Source organism: Pan troglodytes, chromosome 16 (assembly GCF_028858775.2).
Source record: "Pan troglodytes isolate AG18354 chromosome 16, NHGRI_mPanTro3-v2.0_pri, whole genome shotgun sequence".
In the NCBI taxonomy this organism is placed as follows: Eukaryota; Metazoa; Chordata; class Mammalia; order Primates; family Hominidae; genus Pan; species Pan troglodytes.
The window spans coordinates 91,992,635-92,011,717 of NC_072414.2; the positions used below are offsets into that span (position 1 = coordinate 91,992,635).

Below are 19,083 nucleotides of genomic sequence, written 5' to 3' on the forward strand. Positions count from 1 at the left end.
TTACAAAATTAGCCGAGTGTGGTGGTGCATGGCTGTAATCCCAGCTACTCAGGAGGCTGAGGCAGGAGAATCGCTTCAACCTGGAAGGTGGAGGCTGTGATGAGCCGAGATCGCGCCATTGCACTACAGCCTGGGCAACAAGAGCGAAACTCCGTCTCAAAAAAAAAAAAAAAAAAAAAAGTTGTCATGCTGGGATTTGAAGATGTATCTGTCCTGGCTTTGAAGCCTGGCTCTTCCCACTCTACCATGTCCGCTCCCTCTAGTGGGCAGAACTAAGGCCAGGGAACAGAAGAGTCGTGAGGTCACATGACCATTAACCAACAAGGTCAGGCCCAATGCCATGACTCCAAACCCAGCCCTCTCTTCACGGGGCCAGAGGTCAAACTACTAACTTCAACACAGAGTAATGCAAAAACTGCAACCACCTATTAATTTCCCACCATTTAGCTAAACAGGGTTTCTAATCATCTACCCATCTATGCCCTTAATTAAGAAGTCATTCCTGGATTGGGCATGATGGCTCACACCTGTAATCCCAGCATTTTGGGAGGCAGAGGTGAGCAGATCACATGAGGTCAGGAGTTCAAGACCAGCCTGGCAACATGGCGAAACCCCATCTCTACTAAAAATACAAAAAGTAGGTGGGAGTTGTGGCGCACTCCTGTAATCCCAGCTACTTGGGAGGCTGAGGCAGGAGAATCACTTGAAGCAGGGAGGCGGAGGTTGCAGTGAGCCGAGACTGAGCCACCGCACTCCAGCCTGGGGGACAGAGTGAGGCTCCATCTCAAAAAAAAAAAAAAAAGTCATTCCTAACAGACTAAACACCTATGTGCCCCGCACTCTGCTGGGTGCTAGAGGGAAATGTTTTAATAAGACATAATTAATACACAATGCCAATTCTTATAGCATTGCTGGGAAAATGGTGTTCCTGTCACTGACCAAACTAGGAGCATAATCCTTCCTTTAATCCAGAGGTTCCAACACTGGCTGCTGTTGGAGTCACCTGGGAAGATAAAATATCCAATTCCTGGGTCCCACCCTTAGTGTTCTGTGATTTGATCAGGCTGGGGTATGACCTGGGCATCAGGATTTTTAAACATAAGAGGCATTTGCTAATTATCCATCAACAGGACTTAATTGTGGAGATTTCTTTATAGTCATTATTTAGAATTTGCTCGTTTTCAAAATTGATGTGCTGCAACTGCTGACACACAAGGCATAAAACAGATCATTAAAAGAAATGGTAAGAAATGGGAAGCTTCATTTGACCCAGCAATCCCATTACTGAGTATATACCCAAGGATTATAAATCATTCTACCATAAAGACACATGCAGCCATATGTTTATTGTGGCACTATTCACAATAGCAAAGACTTGGAACCAACCCAAATGCCCATCAATGATAGACTGGATAAAGAAAATGTGGCACATGTACACCATGGAATACTATGCAGCCATAAAAAAGGATGGGTTCATGTCCTTTGCAGGGACATGGATGAAGCTGAAAAACATCATTCTCAGCAAACTAACACAGGAACAGAAAACCAAACACTGTATGTTCTCACTCAGAAGTGGGAGCTGAACAATGAGAACACAGGGACACAGAGAGGGAAACATCATACACCGGCGCCTGTCGAGGGGGTTGAGGGGCAAGGGGAGGGATAGCATTAGGAGAAATACCTAATGTAGGTGACGAGTTGATGGGTGCAGCAAACCACCATGGCACGTGTATACCTATGGAACAAACCTGCACATTCTGCACATGTACCCCAGAACTTAAAGTACGAAAAGAAAAAAAAAAAAAAAAAAGAAAGAAATGGGAAACTTCAAGAAGACAAGGGAAAAATCTGCTGATGGAACTATCACCATCAAGCCCAAAATCGATCCCTGAGTTTCGTGGAACAAATGTACAAAGGTGAACAGGAAAGGTCATGGTGTCATCAGAGTCAATAAAAAGAAGCCAAAGAGAAAAAAACTAAATGACTTTTTTTCTAACAGTTACAGGAGGACCCTTGACAAATATTAGGATGAGGAAGACAGCTGCACCCAGACACTCTGTGACTCATGAACCACCAGGCTGCTCCCACATCAGCAGCCAGCCAGTGTGGAATGACCCTGGACTTGCTGAACCACGGGCAGGCCAGAGGGACTGTCATACAGCTGCCTCCGAAAACCTTTCCACTGGGGCCCAGGGAAGGAATGAGGGAGTCAGCTCACCCCAGACTCTACTGTATCCATGTTCACAGAAAGAGCAATTTAAGCTGAGATGTCATTTGACACACACGAGGCCCCTGCACCCCGGACCTTGGCTGGGTTTCATTTTCCTTATCTTCTACTGCTCAGCGGGAGACAGACCCTGCTTTGTGTGAGGCAGCGAGAGCTGCTGTTGGGAAACTCCAATCGTGGCACGTTGGTGTATGGCTGGTCAGGGGACTTACGGGGGGTTGTCACATTTCCTCTGCCGGAAGCGGGCTCCCGTCCCACATGTTCGGCTGCACATGCCCCAGGCGCCCCACGGGCTCCAGTCTCCGTCCACGTGCTCCGGGATGGGCGTCTTGCTCACGCACTCCCCCGCGCGGCACCACTGAAACACAGCGGGGAGGGTCGGGGCCCAGGCACTCAGCAAAGCTGCTCACTCCAGCCCGCCAGGCCCCGAAATGCCATGCTGCCAAGAACCCATTTGCTAAATTTACATAAAGGTACAGTCTATTTCAGGGTTTGCACGTTTGCTAATTTTAGAGACATGCCTTACTTCCTCAAACTGACACTCATATCGCTGTAGGGTTTGGATTTTGCCCTCAACTTTCAGATGGATGTGCTCCATGGGGATTTTCTAAATCCCAGGAAAAGGATTAATCTACGTAGCTCTTGAAGAGACCTGGGCTTCTGCAAACTTTGTTTGACGTGAGTGCGTTTCTCGCTGGGAGGCGGCATGCCCCGGTCGAGCTTGTGAACTTGAGAGTTGTGTTTGCTGCTTGGCGATGGCACAGCCAGCTCCACATGAGGGAACCTTGGTTCTTTCTGAGGATAACTCAAGGCCAGCCCTATAAAACAATTTCTCAAAGTGCACAGCACATACCCTGAGGTGCTAGGTGTGATTTCTGTGGTTCCCAATCACGGCATCAGAGCAAACCTTTACTCCTTTTTCAACTCTTTCAATTCTTGCAATAAGACTGGAGAGAGGTCCTGGGGCTGCAGATCCCGAACACCCCTTCTCTCCAGCACCTCCCCATCTCTCCTGCACATGAGGAACAAGCTCATTCTCTCAACATTTAGCTAGAATTGGATAACACTGTTCTCACTGAATTATTTTTACGAGAGCCTACTGTGTATAGCAGGTGATGTTGTTTTTCCATTTGAAATATACTGGTGAAAGTGTTCCTTTTAAGTAAATTTTCTTACATGACGAAAGGAGTTAATCTAACAAAAATATTAAGTAAATGATACTTGTATCTTATAAGAAAAAGGAATGAGGTGATGTAGGCACCACTCTGTGCCCGGAGTGGCCTCCATGGGCATTTCTGTGCCGCCTGGGGAATGTTTCAGGGGCTCCTAAGTAGAGTACAGATTGTGTTTCAGAAGAGGTGCCAGTTGCCTGCGAGATGTGGAGCTGCCTGTTGGGGGCAGTGGGAAGTCAGAGGTTACCTTGTCTGCCCCACACTCGGTGCCATCCAGGGGAGGGTCCAGCTTGGTCTTGCAGGATGTGTCTCCTTCTACCAGGCACCACAGTCCAGCACACATTAGATGCTGCAGGACAAGGGAAGGAACCATAATTGTGAAGAACACCCACACTCACAGGTCACAGCTAGGGTCAGAGGTGTGGCCCAACCATTGTTTCAAATTTGGGATTCGAAACGTATGGGGAAGCCAGAGGGTCATAAGTCTGTATGTCCAAAATATCAGTGCATCACTTGAACTGGCTCATATAGCTCAACAAAATTCTGTCCATCTACTCCTAGGAGGGCTTGTCTCACGGAGTTGAGTTCAACAGCTCCAACAACCATCGAGGGCCTAGGAGATATCAGAGGCACAGCCCTGGCCAGGAGCAGCAGCCCCTGCCTCCCAGGAGTGATGAGCAAACAGACATCTTCCATTTACAGCAGTGAGGGGTGAGGCAGATACCCAGGGGCTGTCTAGGGGACACAGAAAGAGGATCTAATCAAACCTCATCAGGGAGGGCTTGCTGGAAGAGGCAACTCTGAAGTCAAGGCCAGATGGGTAGGCAACCACTGTGAGGCCAAGAAATGACAGCCCGAAGGGCCATGAAGGGCTGGTACCCCGACAGGGTTACAGGGGCAAACTTCTGTTCTCCCTGCGGTCACCTGTTTCTAGCTCAGCTGAGCTGTGCACAATTTTTTATAGTATTTTACCTACAGAACTTCCAGAACATCTACAAATACACAATTAAAATAATTCCACTAAAACAGGAATTGGCATTTAAACACACAAACTCCCAATTGTATCATTAGGAAATCTGGGCATCAACAAAGTGCTCAGAAGGAGACAATTTATCAAAATCATGAAAGCAGACACAGCCAGTGTCCTCTCTGAAGGAACCACATGCAGACAGTGACCTCAACCATAAGAGACAGGAGCTGGACAACTCCCCACCCGCCCAGGGGACAGGGAGATGATACTGAGGCAAGTTCCACACGCCTCTCAGAGGGTCCTGGGGGGATGGCCCTGCTGCTGACAGCAGTCACTTACTCATGATTGCACCTTTCTTGACTGCTTTCTCCCTCACCCCCTCACAGTGCTTCCTGGGATCACTTCCCAGATAAACTACTTGCACCCAAATCCTGGCCTCACAGTCTGAAAATTGAGAACAGATGTACTTAAAGATCTTGTGAAGACGCAGTGATTCCAGGATGACAAACCCAATCATGGCTAAAAGGCCCAAGTTGGAGCAGGAAGACATCACCCTCCAGGGTGTGGCCAGGGACCTGCTGCTTCACACTGAGCAGGATGAAGGTCAAGGAGCTCCTGTAGCTGGTGCAGGGTGGTCACCATGTGGTTTGCAAAGGGTGTCGTGTTCAGTTTAGAGGTCTGCTCTTCCAAGTAATCTCAAACATCTGCATAGAATAGACGCACAACTGTGCTGTCTAAAATCAAACAATTTTTAGAAGTTGAAGGGATAAAAATAAGAGAAAGGGAAGGAAGGCAGAGCTGGAGGGAGCTTTTAAAGAGAGCTAAGAAAAGCCCACAGCTCCTTCTCATTTTTCACATATGTCGGAGCTGATCTGTGCCCTTTAGGAAGTGGATGGCTCAAGTGGAATACTGCACATGCGGTTCAGAAAAGCCTGCATGTTCCCATGATTGTTCACCCCTCAAAGGAATGGTAAAAAGATGACAGCCCCAGTGCAGCACAGCTGGTCCTATAAAGACGAACTGCACCTCATCAAACATTTGATTCCATGCACTCTGACCTGCGAGCTCTTTGAGACTGTGGTGTCTGTGTGTGGACATGTGCTCACAAGACAAGGCTGACCCAGGGGGAGAATTTATGGGACAGGAGCACTTGGGATTAGGAGAAATGACCACTCCATCAGGAGAAAGAGGAAGAAGGTGGTGTCAACTGTTTGTTATGGATTTTATAGACAGGGCTTTCTCATGAAACTTTTCTAACCATCAAAGAAAAGAAGAATGAGGTTAGACAAAGATTTCTTAAACAGAACACAAAAAGGACTAACGATAAAGTAAGAAAACTAATGCATTATACCATATTAAAATTAACAACTTTTTTTTTTTTTTTGAGACAGAGTCTCGCTCTGTCGCCCAGGATGGAGTGCAGTAGCGTGATCTCGGCTCACTGCAAGCTCCGCCTCCCAGGTTCATGCCATTCTCCTACCTCAGCCTTCCGAGTAGCTGGGACCACAGGCGCCTGCCACCACACCCGGCTAATTTTTTGTATTTTTAGTAGAGATGGGGTTTCAGCGAGTTAGCCAGGATGGTCTCAATCTCCTGACCTCGTGATCCACCCGTCTCAGTCTCCCAAAGTGCTGGGATTACAGGCATGAGCCACTGCGCCTGGCCAAAATTAACAACTTCTGTTTACCAAAAGGCAACTGTAAGAACACAAGAATATATTTGCAATACATAAGAGATTTGTAATGTGTATAACCAACAAAGCGTTTGTATCCAAAACATGATTTAAAACAACAAAAAACTCCTATAGATCAATTAAGAAAAAGACCCAGTAGAAAAATGGGCAAAAGTCTTGAACAGACACTTCATAAAAGAGAATGTTTAAATGGCTAGTAAACATATGAAAAGGTGCTTAGCTTCTTTAGTCATCAGGGAAGGGAAATTACAACCACCATTAGATACCTTGACACAGCAGCCAGAATGGGTAGAATGAAGAAGACGGAGAGCACTGCTCATTGGGAACAATGGGGCACAATGGGTCCTCTTGGATGCTGAGAATGAGATTTTAACTTGGTTCAACAGCTTTGGAAAACTTTGGCAGTATTTGCTAAAGCTGAAGACACACACATTCTAATACCCAGCAATTCGAATCTTAAGTATATAATGAAAAAAATGTGTATGTGTTCACCAAAGACACTGTCAAGAAAGTTCACTGAAATACTACTTGCATTAGTTCCATGTTGGAAACAACTCAAATGACCATTAAGAGCAGAACAGATGAAGGCTGGTATATTAGAACAATGGAATACTGTATGATTTCATTTACATACAGTTCAACAACAATGTTGAACTACAGTGTTGGGAGTCAGGATAGTGGCTACCTTTGTCATCAGCTTAACATAAAAGAAAATGGGAATGACACCAAAGGAGAAGTTAGCACTGCAGCGTCTCATCCAAGCTTGGCCACCAGCACTGCTCTCTGCACCCAAGCCAAGTCCTCACCATTCTTATGATACATTTTCACGACTGAACAGATGCGGTGACTACACGAATGCTTGTCATCGCCTTGATGCCTTCTAGATCAACAGCCTGCATTCATGTCATGCATTGCAAATGACAAAGTGCTCAGCTTCCTGTCATCCTGAGCCTCATGGCAGCCCTGGGAGGCAGGCAGGAGGGGGCTTTCTCTATTTTTTCCACTTTTCCAATGAGGAGGTCAATGTTTGTGAAGGTCACAGAGTCTGAGCTGGGTTAGAAGCACAAGACTCATAAAGAAGAGAACTAAAGTGATGTAAAAGAAAGGGCATTTGAATATAAATTCAAGACCCTCAACTGAAATGATGGAAGGTCTTATTCTCAGATTGCAAAGCAAAGCCCCAAGAAAAAATGGCGCAAAATAATGAGCCCAGAGGCGTGTCCTGATAAAGTCACTGGGTTTCAGAGATAAACCAGAACACTCTTTGGGTAGCCAGCACAGATAATGGGAAAAGAGCTCGGGCTGTGCAGATGTCTTTGCAGCAGCCTCTCTCTACAGGCACTGGAGTGAGTGATGCTGATACAGACACAAGGAAAGGCAGAACATGTGGCCCAGGAAATTTATATCAACTAAACGCTTGCTCAAGTACTTAGGCAATGGAAAAAGATTTTTGAACTTACAAGTAGTTAAATCCTTTCTGGAGAAGTTACCAGAGGATGACCTTTGGCCAACTAAGAAATGACTGAAGAACCCATAGAAAATGGGCCAGCAGTGAGCACTGATCAAAGTACTGATTGAAACCAACGTAGGAATGGGAGTTAGAGAACAGAATGCATGGGACGGAAACCCAGACAAGGCAGAAATGGCAGAGAGAAGAACCGGCTGGGAAGAAGGTGCACTGGGGTGGGGGCCGTGGGAGGCTGTCTATATGTACATCAATGTCTTTGTCTTTTCTAGCTGGGGAAAGAGCAAAACATAACAGATAAAATGTGAAAACTGAGATATAAGAACTTCCAAAGGTAAAATGTTAAGCACAAAGAAAAATAACAGAATTGGGTGGTGGAAGGAATGAAAGGGTGGGGCTTGGAGGTGGAGATGCATTCATCATGCTCAGGCAGCAGGCACCCTAAAGAGAAGGGTGACTGATGGATGAACCTTCTGCTTTCAGTGAATAGCAGACTTTGTGGCAGACAGGGCTGCTCTTCCAGTACACAACAGCTGGGTACCATAATAAAGGATAGTTCTTATTGCTGAGCTCACCCCCAAGTAAAGGAAATATCTGAGGAAGCAAATACAAAACCCATACCCAGCTGTGTTTATACATATACACTACTGTATACCAATCTGTGATGAGCACATGCAAGGGTGGGTTCCCCAAAGGGCAGGCGTTGGTTGCCAACACCAACACCCACCCTTTCACTACCAACATCCACCCTTTCACTGCCAACACCAACACCCACCCTTTCACTGCCAACACCAATGCCCACCCTTTCACTGCCAACACCAATGCCAGCCCTTTCATTCCTTCTACCACCCAATTGTGCTATTTTTTCTTTGTGGTTAACATTTTACCTTTGAAAGCTCTTATATCTCAGTTGGCACTGCAGTTGGGAGAAGTCATCTGGGGCTGGCCTATCTCAGATGGAACAAGGTCAGGAGATCTATCTGAGACACCCAGGTTAAACCAGGGAATCTGGAAGGGTGTTTACCAGTTCTGAAAAGGCTAGAAGCAGCCCCTTTTCAGAAAAAGGGGTTCTGGTTGAAACAAATTTAAGTTCTCCTAAAGAGAGTAATTTAGGATCTCAGAATTCCATGGTTATGTCCAATAAAGTATAAACCCACAATCAAACATGGTAATGTGAGTGATGGTCAGCAGCAACAACAAACAGAAGATTTAAACTGCCAAGGTGTTAAGGTAATAAAATTGTCAGATACAGAATTTATAGTAACTATCTATAAAGAAACAGAAAATGAGATTACATAAACAAGCTGGCAGCAAGATATTAACACTGTTGAATATAAGAAACTGGAAATAACATTTAAAAATGAAATATATAATTGTTGAAGAAAATCAATGGATTTTGACAGCCCTGAATGAGAGAATTTGTGACTAGAAAACAGACCTGAAGAAATTATCCAGAATGCAGCCTGCAGAGGAAAGGCGGTGGGGAATATAAAAGATGGGTTAAGAGATCCGAAGAACCAAGTGAGAAATACTGATGTATGTGTCTAATCAGACCCAGAAAGAGAGAATAGAAAGAGTTGGGCAGAGACAATATTTGAGAAGAAAACAGCTGGAACAGAACACATGCCATGTAGAATAAAGACATTCTCCACTTAGGGGCAGGAGGCAGTGTTCTACTATGGCCGCCATGATCTCTGTCTCTTAGTATCACACCCTCGTGTGACCCCCGCCTCTTAAACACGGGCTGAAACTACTAACTTGCCTTTTAAAAAAATTTAAAATGCTTTAATATACATTTTAAAAAAACAAGAAGGACAAAAATTATCAGTGATTTCCTGGTAATAGGGGAAGAGACTAGCTTGAAGGAGCATGGGGGGTATTTTGGGCGATGGACCTGTTTTGCAAATTGATTGGTTATATAACTCTGCATTTGTCAAATTTCAAAGACTGGGCATTAAAAAGGGTGAAACAGAAAAACCAACGAAAAATATAAGGGTTGGCTCTTTGGGGGGAAAGTAGATGAACCTTTTGTTAAACAATACAGGAAAAAGGGGAGAAAAGTACAACAAAGAAGAAAAGAAAGGAGAAAATATCCAAAATGTAGAGAAATTTAAAAAAATTATCAGGGACCACTTAGCTCAGTTTTATGTATATAAGCCTGAGATGAAATGATTTTCTAAGAATGTGTAAGTGAGCAAAGCCATCGCTCGGGAAACACTAAAAGTGTATGTAGACTCATTGACATAAAAGACCCAGAGGATGTTTGGCAATGTCCAAAGGCATTTTTTGGTTGTCACAACCAGGGGGAGTGCCCCCGAGCTATAGGGGGCAGAGGCCAAGGATACTGCTAAAGATCTTGTATTGTACAAGACAGTGCCCTGCAACAAAGAATTATTCAGGCTAAGACACCAATAGCGCTGAGGTTGGGAAACTGCTACAGAAAAACTCAACAAAAGGAAAAACAGTAAGTTACGGTGGAGTATCCTGCCAGGTAACAGCTTAGCTAGGTGACCAAGGCTAGCATCACCAGTAACGAGACATAATGACCACATCACCTCTGTGGTATCCTTCCCAATAACGCGGAACCTCAATCTAGTCATGAGAACACATCAGACAAACCCAAAGGCAAACCGATAGACTGGTACTCTTCAAAAGCGTCAAGGTCATGAAAGAAAAGGAAAGGCTGAGGAACTGTTATTGGAGGAGACCAGAGACATGACAACTAAATGCGAAATAGGATCCTGGTATACAGAAAGGACATTGACGGAAAAACTGGTGAAACTTAAATGTATTTTACTTAATAGTATTGTACCAAGCTTAATTTCCTGGTTTTCATTATGGTTCTACGGGCATGTAAGATTTTTTTATTTTTGTTATTTTTATTTTTGAGATCGAGCCTCACTCTGTCACCCAGGCTGGAGTGCAGTGGTGCAATCTCAGCTCACTGCAACCTCCGCCTCCTGGGTTCAAGCGATTCTCCTGCCTCAGCCTCCCAAGTAGCTGGGACTACAGGCATGCGCCACCATGCCTGGCTAATTTTTGTATTTTTGGTAGAGATGGGGTTTCACCATGTTGGCCAGGCTGGTCTTGAACCCCTAACCTCTGGTGATCCTCCTGCCCTGGCCCCCCAAAGTGCTGGGATTACAGGCATGAGCCACTGTGCCTGGCCGTGTAAGATGTTAACATAACAGGAAGTTGGCTGAAAGGCATATACTATTTTTTGTAAGTTTTAAGAGTTACAATTGTCTTACAACAAAAAGTTAAAAAATAACACAATTTTTAAAAAATGACAGGACAACTCTACACTAGTCCTGACCAACTCCGACACACACACACACACACACACACACACACATATATATATATCCAGTAAAGACGTGTGGAATGTATGAATGGGATGAATACTTTCATCTGTAAACCAGTGCCTGGCAAACTAAGCAGTCACCAAGTCCAGACATCATAGAAGTGCTTTATCAGGGTTGTCTCTTTCCTACCCACATCAACCTTGTGAGACAGACACTTCCTGTTCCCATTTTACAGATGAGGAAATGGGTGGACCTGTTCTAACCCAGAACACAGGCTCCTTCCCACTGGTTACACTACCTCTCCATCAGTCCCCAATTTCCTCTTCCCGCTTCCCCTGCAATCATGCATTCTCGGTGTGAGTGTCCATCCTCTCATCTGCAGTGAGATGGGGCGCTCTGTGCTCAGCGACATGCCGTTCCCTCCGCCTGCAGAGTTCTCCCTGGAAACACTGCTGGGCAGCATGCCCCTGGGCTTCAGCGACACGTGATGCACTAGAACAGGGTGGAAACACATAAAGGGCAGCTGCCCAGGCCAAATCAGGGGTGGGGGTACTAAGACCTCCTCTCCCACTCCCGCCCCCGGCGGCAGTGCTTGAGTTGCAGTGGAAAGTCACAGTCCATGCACATGGCAAGGAAAATGAAACAGCTCTCTGGTTCTAGCATTTGTCACCTCACTGGCTACGCTTACGGTTTGTCAAGAGTCATCCCCAGCATGTTTTGCTGCATAGTTCCTCGAGGGGCTGCATGATGAGCCAGCAGCAAGCATGCATCCCTGGAGCGCTGTGAAAACACGGGAAGGTTTGAGCTGCTCAGATGGCACCATTGCTCACGTACACAAGCCTTCGCCACTTTTCTTCAACTGGTGGTGTCCCTGTCAAGGACTGTGAAGGTCATGTTGCTGTTCTCTTGCCTCATCCTCTCTGGGCATCTGCTGAGGGTTTGGAGGGCGGCTCTAACTCAAAATGATACTGAATGAGATGCTTATATGAAGTCTCTCAAAAATGTGCTGCTGATAACACAAGCCAAAAGAGAGAGGAAATAAACGCTAAGAGCTGGATGAAAAAGTGACTAATCCAAATTTTCCACACATACTACTGCAGTGTGAAGTCTTCCCCAGGCCAGCATGCCAGCCCCACTCCTGGAAGGCTTCCTGAGTCCTGGGAGGGCCACTCCTTCCATGTTCCTGAGGGCTACAGAGACCGTCACCTGGCTGGGGTTGGGGGCTGCCGGGTGAGGGTGGGGCCCAGGACTTCAGCTGGCAGCAGGGACAAGAAAGACAACTCACAACTGGCATGGTGTGGAGAGCTCTCTGAAAAGGCAGTCTACTGTAAACTTTCAAACACTTCTGGAAAATTAGGACCATCTGCTGCCAAAGTCCAACGGCTCTGAGAGGCTGCAGATGCTGGGCAGGAAGCGGAGACTGAGACAGGCAAGACAGCTTTCAGCCTGGCATCCAAGTCCACGCACTACCGTGCAGCCCTGAGAGGGGCAAGGCCAGGCTCCGGGACCCCGCCAGCCACCCATTCTGGCCAGGTCCACCAGCATTAAAGGGACAGACCTCATTTAGATGAGCAGTTTCCTAACTAAGCTGAATGGAAGAATCTCCAGAGAAGCTGTACGGAAAGACAGATACCTGAAACCCATCTTCCTGAAGACTTTTAAGACAGAAAATCTGGAGTAAGACACAGAAACTTCTAACAGTCTCTGGAGGACTCTAGCAATCCACCAGATTTAAAAATAACTGGCATCAGAGGAACAAACTTTGTTGTCCCAAGGTAGAATTTTGTCACCCCAAGCATCTCTCTAGCCATAAGATGCGCATGTAAATCTGCAGGACGTGAGAAAGGAGAAAAGCCTGGAGACTGGGATTTTGCCCAGGTAGAGGTACTGGACATGGGAAAGCAATCCCTGGGGGTTCCAGGCTCCCAGAGTACCAGGAGGGATGGTGAGGACAGCACAGGGAAAGATATGGGAAGGGACAGGCCCATGTGATCTCAGCTAAACAGTGTCTCCTCCTGTCCCTCTGGCTCCAGGCGACAAGGAGGCAGAGAATGGACACTACCTAACATTTATTGAGTGTGTGCTACATGCTAAGTGCTTTAATTCAGTTACTACTAACTCTCATGACTTCACAATGATGGATAAGTAGAGTTTATATTCCCATTTTGCAGATGAGAAGACTGAGACATAGTGAGACTAGGCAACCTGTTCAAGAACAGAGGCAGAATGGGGCCCTGGGCAGCCTGACTAGACAGCCCTTCTCAGGCACTGTGTGATCTAGAAAGTATCTCCACGCTGTACCAAAAGGCAATTAACGAGAAAAGAGAAAGGAGGGAGTATTACGTAGAAACAATTGTCTAAGACCTTCCAATGCCTATGACCAGTCTAGATCCTGTCTTCCTGAAATGACTGGCTGACAGCTTTGTGCTCAATAACATTCTTAAACAGCGGCATAACATGCACACCTCGGGTCCTTGTGAATGCCATGACATATAGGCACATATATGCTCGTGGCAACTAACAAGAAGAGTGTACATCCCTTCCAAGCACTACTGTGTGGCAGCCATGCCTGGGCTTTGGAGCCATGATGGTGGAATGCATTCCTGGGAAGCAGGAGGGAAACGGGCGGGTGGTCATTGAACAGCACCTTTCAACTGAAAGCCTCCAGGAGCAGGGTGGTGGTGATGGGGCAGATGAACACCTCTCTCATGTCAGAAAGCGGTGGGACTTTGTGAGGCAGGGATCGCGGTCAGGACAGGACCCTAACTGCACCCCTTCTTGCTCCGTCTCTAGCAGCAATACACACTCTTCCTTGCAGCTGACAGCGCCTGCATTGGGCCTTCTCACCCTCTGCTTCACCTGGAAGAATATCTGAGCTTAAGTAGCTTGAAAGTGTTGTTAAATAGCAACTTTCTTTTGCAGTGACTTTGCTGACAGACAGGGGAAACTTGTAATCATAAAAAAGACTGATTGGGCTAATTGCATAAAGTTTATTTCCCCTGTCTAATAAATATTTACCATCCAATGTTTATAACTTTATGTTTGGACTTTCTCGAAATGCTTTATTGAATTAAAAACATCACATTACCATTGGCTAAAAGAGGAGACAGCTGTATTCGCCAATAACTTTTGCAACAAATGCCAGTTATTGATGCCAATTTTTTTTCTAGTTCATATTTCCATAGACAGCTTTGAGCCTTACAATACTAGCATTCTGCAGACAGACATTCAGTGGTGATAGTGTGGGGGTCTCCAGAGTCCTAAGAATTAATATGGACTGTATTTTAATTTTTCTCAGTTCTCCGGTATGCAAATGTTTGAGAAACCAGCAACCTGGTTAATATTTGAAGCCTAGACTGCTCCTAAAGCAACTGCAGAAATGCTCTTCCAAGGTCATTTACCTACACCTTTGAGTAGGGAAATGATCTTTAAATTGATTGGTCTTAAAACAGCTATGAATTGCGAGTGGCAGAAGAACATACAGAGAGGACCAGTCAGAAAGAAGGTCCGTATTTCCAATCCCACCCAGCACCTGGCCATTCTGTGCTTCTGGAGGCACCTGATGGAGCCTTCTCAGGGTATGCGGTGAATGCATAATTATAAAATACATACGACAACCAAGAAAACAATTAAACTGGAAGTGTTTTCAAAATATAAAACATTCTAAATTTGTAATATAGTAATATATGCATTTGTCAACACATAACAAGATCTGGCCCTGGGTCGACTAACCCCCATCATTTTGAATTGGTGAAGAGTCTAAACAGTATTTTGAGATGTCGGCCACAATTTACATGGTATAAAAATATCTGTGATTCTGTGGCTGGGCGTGGTGGCTCACGCCTGTAGTCCCAGCACTTTGGGAGGCTGAGGCGGGTGGATCACCTGAGGTCAGGAGTCTGACCAGCCTGGCCAACATGGCAAAACCCTGTCTCTACTAAAAATACAAAAATTAGCCGGGCGTGGTGGAAGGCACCTGTAATCCCAGCTTCTTGTGAGGCTGACGCAGGAGAATCGCTTGAATCTGGGAGGCGGATATCGCAGTGAGCCGAGACTGTGCCACTGCTCTCCAGCCTGGACGACAGAGCAAGACTCCATCTCAAAAAAAAAAAAAAATCTGTGATTCCTAATCACAGTGGCAGTCACGGGTATGGCTAAGACTCCTGTGGTTTACGGCCAACATTCAGTATGGAAGAGAATACTAACTTCCATGAGAACTTGAAGAAAATGAAAAGTATAATCTCTTTCCTATCCTGGTTCACCAATTCTTTGAAATCTATCCAAGGACCCGAGGTGAGCAGTCCTGCTTTGGTACAATAACACACGCGTGTCGATGAGAAACGCCACCCCTGAGACCAGGGAGGCCTCTCCCTCCTGCCAGGGAACAGTGTGGGCTCATCTTGAGGCAGGCAAGCTATTTTCCTTCAGAAGAGGCAGCAGCAAAATGAAAACTGCCCATCACTAGTCATGATGGTATTTTTCTCAAAACATAATCTACCCAGTTTCTTTTCTTACTTCTCTATATTTCAGAAAAATAAAAAGCAAATGTTCAACTCCTCAGCACTGGTGTGGCTCACAGTTTTATTCCCTTGGCAGTGTCCAGCCTCTGTCATATTTCATCATTTTTTGTCTCATAATATACTTAAAGTTCTAGAGAATTTTAAGATAAAAGATAGACAAACATACACACACATCCCCCAAAACTGCTGCCCCATTAATGCTCAGGTGCTTTTCTAAGCTGCCCTCAGGCTCTGCACACAGCAACACCAGTGAGGGGCTTACCAGTTCTTAGCAACGGTCTTTGGGGGGGCCTAGGGCTTGGGAATATGAATGGGGTTAAGAGAACAGTCCTCCAAATTTTTAGACTTTTAATTCCTTCACCCCTAAAATTCCTATGAACATTTTTCTTTCGTTTTACAGCATCTAGCAAGTAGTAATATTTTTCATATTAAAGAAGGCCAACATTGGTTTGAAGAATACTGCTGAGAATTTTGCATCAAGGTTCCCTCTGCAATAACTGCAGGCACCTTAAGATGTCATGACACCACTGGTGTGACTGCTGATGAGAAAACTGGACCATTAGTGCTGTTTTTCTGGAGATACAGGATGGTCATGGGGCCTGCCTCACGAAGACACACATCTAAATTGAACATGTCAAGAACCCTAATGTAATGAGAATTGTATATGTTTATTAATGGAATGGAGTATAAATGGTTAATATGCATTTATGATCCATCCTGGCATGATCTGTTTCTAATGTGCTTAATCATAGGAATAAGCAATATATGAAGACATTTTCTTTTCTTTCTTGGCATATTAGCTAAAACTCTGTTGTTATTTATTGGTTGCTTTACTTAGTTGACATTCTAATCTTTAACGCATCACATTCTGCCTTTATATAAGATTATTCCAGGCCGGGTACTGTGGCTCACACCTGTAATCCCAGCACTTTGGGAGGCCAAGGCAGGGGGATCACTTGAGGTCAGGAGTTTGTGACCAGCCTAGCCAACACGGTGGAACCCCATCTCTACTAAAAATACAAAAATTAGCTGGGCGTGGTGGCGCATGCCTGTAATCACAGCTACTCGGGAGGCTGAGACAGGAGAATCACTTGAACCTGGGAGGTGGAGGTTGCAGTGAGCTGAGATCGAGCTACTGCACTGCAGCCTGGGCGACAAGAGTGAAACTCCATCTCCAAAAAAACAAAAATTATTCCACCTTGTATATAGTATAAAAACTGTATAATAGTATACAGTTATGTGTTGCAGGAAGTCAGGGACCCCAAATGGAGGGACCAGCTGAAGCCATGGCAGAAGAACGTGGATTGTGAAGATTTCATGGACATTTATTAGTTCCCCAAATTAATACTTTTATAATTTCTTATGCCTGTCTTTACTGCAATCTCTAAACATAAATTGTGAAGATTTCATGGACACTTATCACTTCCCCAATCAATACCCTTGTGATTTCCTATGCCTGTGTTTACTTTAATCTCTTAATCCTGTCAGCTGAGGAAGATGTATGTCGTCTCAGGACCCTGTGATAATTGTGTTAACTGCACAAATTGTACAGCATGTGTGTTTGAACAAATATGAAATCTGGGCACCTTGAAAAAAGAACAGGATAACAGCAATTGTTCAGGGAATAAGAGAGATAACCTTAAACTCTGACTGCCGGTGAGCCAGGCGGAACAGAGCCATATTTCTCTTCTTTCAAAAGCAAATGGGAGAAATATCGCTGAATTATTTTTCTTAGCAAGGAACATCCCTGGGAAAGAGAATACGTGCCTGGGGGTATAGGTCTATAGATGGCCCCCCGGGCGTGGTCGTCTCTTATGGTCGAGACTGCAGAGGTGAAATAGACCCCAGTCTCCCATAGCGCTCCCAGGCTTATTAGGAAGAGGAGATTCCCGCCTAATAAATTTTGGTCAGACTGGTTGCTCTCAAAACTCTGTCTCCTGATAAGATGTTATCAATGACAATGGTGTCCGAAACTTCATTAGCAATTTTAATTTCACCCCAGTCCTGTGGTCCTGTGATCTTGCCCTGCCTCCACTTGCCTTGTGATATTCTATTACCTTCTGAAGTACTTGATGTCTGTGACCCACACCTATTCGCACACTCCCTCCCCTTTTGAAAATCCCTAATAAAAACTTGCTGGTTTTGTGGCTTGGGGGGCATCATGGAACCTACCGAGATGTGATGTCTCCCCCAGACACCCAGCTTTAAAAATTTCTCTCTTTTGTACTCTGTCCCCTTATTTCTCAAACCAGCTGATGCTTAAGGAAAATAGAAAAGAACCTACGTGACTATCAGGGCAAATTCCCTGATAGTTATGCATCACTCAACAATGGGAATACGTTCTGAGAAATGCATCAGGCAGACCTTTCATTGTGTAAACATCATAGAGTGCACAAACCTAGACGGCATAACCTACTACACACCTAGGCTCTGTGGTGTAGCCTATTGCTCCTAGGCCACAAACCTGTATAGCGTGGTACTGTACTACTACTACCACACCACTGCCTGCTGTAGGCAACTGCAACACAATGGTATTTTGCGTGTAACACAATGGTATTTTGTGTATCTAAACATCGAAAAGGTATAAAAATATGGTATAAAAGGTTAAAAATGGTACACCTCTATGAGGCAGTTCCATCATACTCTCACAGGACCACCATCACATATGCAGCTAATACTGACTGAAACCTCATCATGAGGCATATGACTGTGCTTCCATTTCTCCCTTTCTGGCCTTTGTATGAATGTCATACCTTTTACTTTTATGTATGTGAAAAACCCTAAACTAATGTATTAGTTTCCTATGGCAAATCTGTATTAGTTTCCTATTGCTGCTACTACAAACTTAGTGGCTTAAAACAACACAATTCTCTTATAGCTCTGGATGTCAGAAGTCCAAAATCAGTCTCACTGAGCTAAAGCCAAGGTGTCAATAGGGCTGGTTCCTTCTGCGAGGCTGTGAGGTTTCCTTGCCTTTTCCAGCTTCTCATGGCTGTTGCATTCCTTGGCTCATAGCCCCTTCCTTGCATCACTCCAACTTCATGCTTCTATTGCTACATCTCTTATTACTCACCCTGATCTCCTGCCTCCTTCTTAGTAAGGACTCTTGAGTACACTGGGCCACCCAGATAACCCAAGAAAATCTCCCCATCTCAAGATACTTAGCCACACCAGCAAAGTCCTTTCACCATATAAAGTAACATTCACAGGTGCTGAGGATAGGACATAAAGATCTACCACAATTATATTCTTACTGTTTTTCATAAAACACAGTTGTTTAAATGATCAATGATCTTTTGAAGACTTTGAGTGTATCTAAATCTATCATATATTTGCCCACGAAATTACTACTTCCAGGGCTCTTCATTTCTTTGTGTAGATCCATATTTCCACCTAGTATCATTTTCTGCAGAAGATTTCCTTTAATACTTCTTATAATGTGGGCCTCTTGGTGATACATTTTTTTCAGTTTTCAGAAAAACTGCATTTCACATTTAATTTTGAAAGATATTTTTGCTGGGTATAGAATTGTAGGCTGACAGCCTTTTTTTTTTTTTTTTTTTTTTTTAGTACTTTACAATGTTTCTCTGTTGTCCTTTCACTTACACTGCTTCTAATGAGAGGTGTACTGTCAGTTTTACCTTTATCTGTATATAACTTATCTGTTTTTCCTCTGGCTCCTTGAAGATTTTCTCTTTTTCACTACTTTCAAACAATTTGATTATAATGAG

General features: G+C 44.7%; 1 protein-coding gene across 4 annotated transcripts in view; it reads right to left on the reverse strand.

Annotated features, from left to right (window-relative positions):
• ADAMTS17 (ADAM metallopeptidase with thrombospondin type 1 motif 17) overlaps positions 1-19,083 on the reverse strand; it is a 385,247-nt gene that overhangs the window by 161,232 nt on the left and 204,932 nt on the right. For all 4 annotated transcript variants that reach the window (XM_024349376.3, XM_054667215.2, XM_024349375.3 and 1 more), the window contains exons 11-12: positions 3,647-3,748; positions 2,440-2,585 (exon numbers count right to left, since the gene is read on the reverse strand). In XM_024349376.3, the coding sequence (XP_024205144.2) occupies positions 2,440-2,585; positions 3,647-3,748 (248 nt within the window). The remainder of the gene's footprint in view (positions 1-2,439; positions 2,586-3,646; positions 3,749-19,083) is intronic.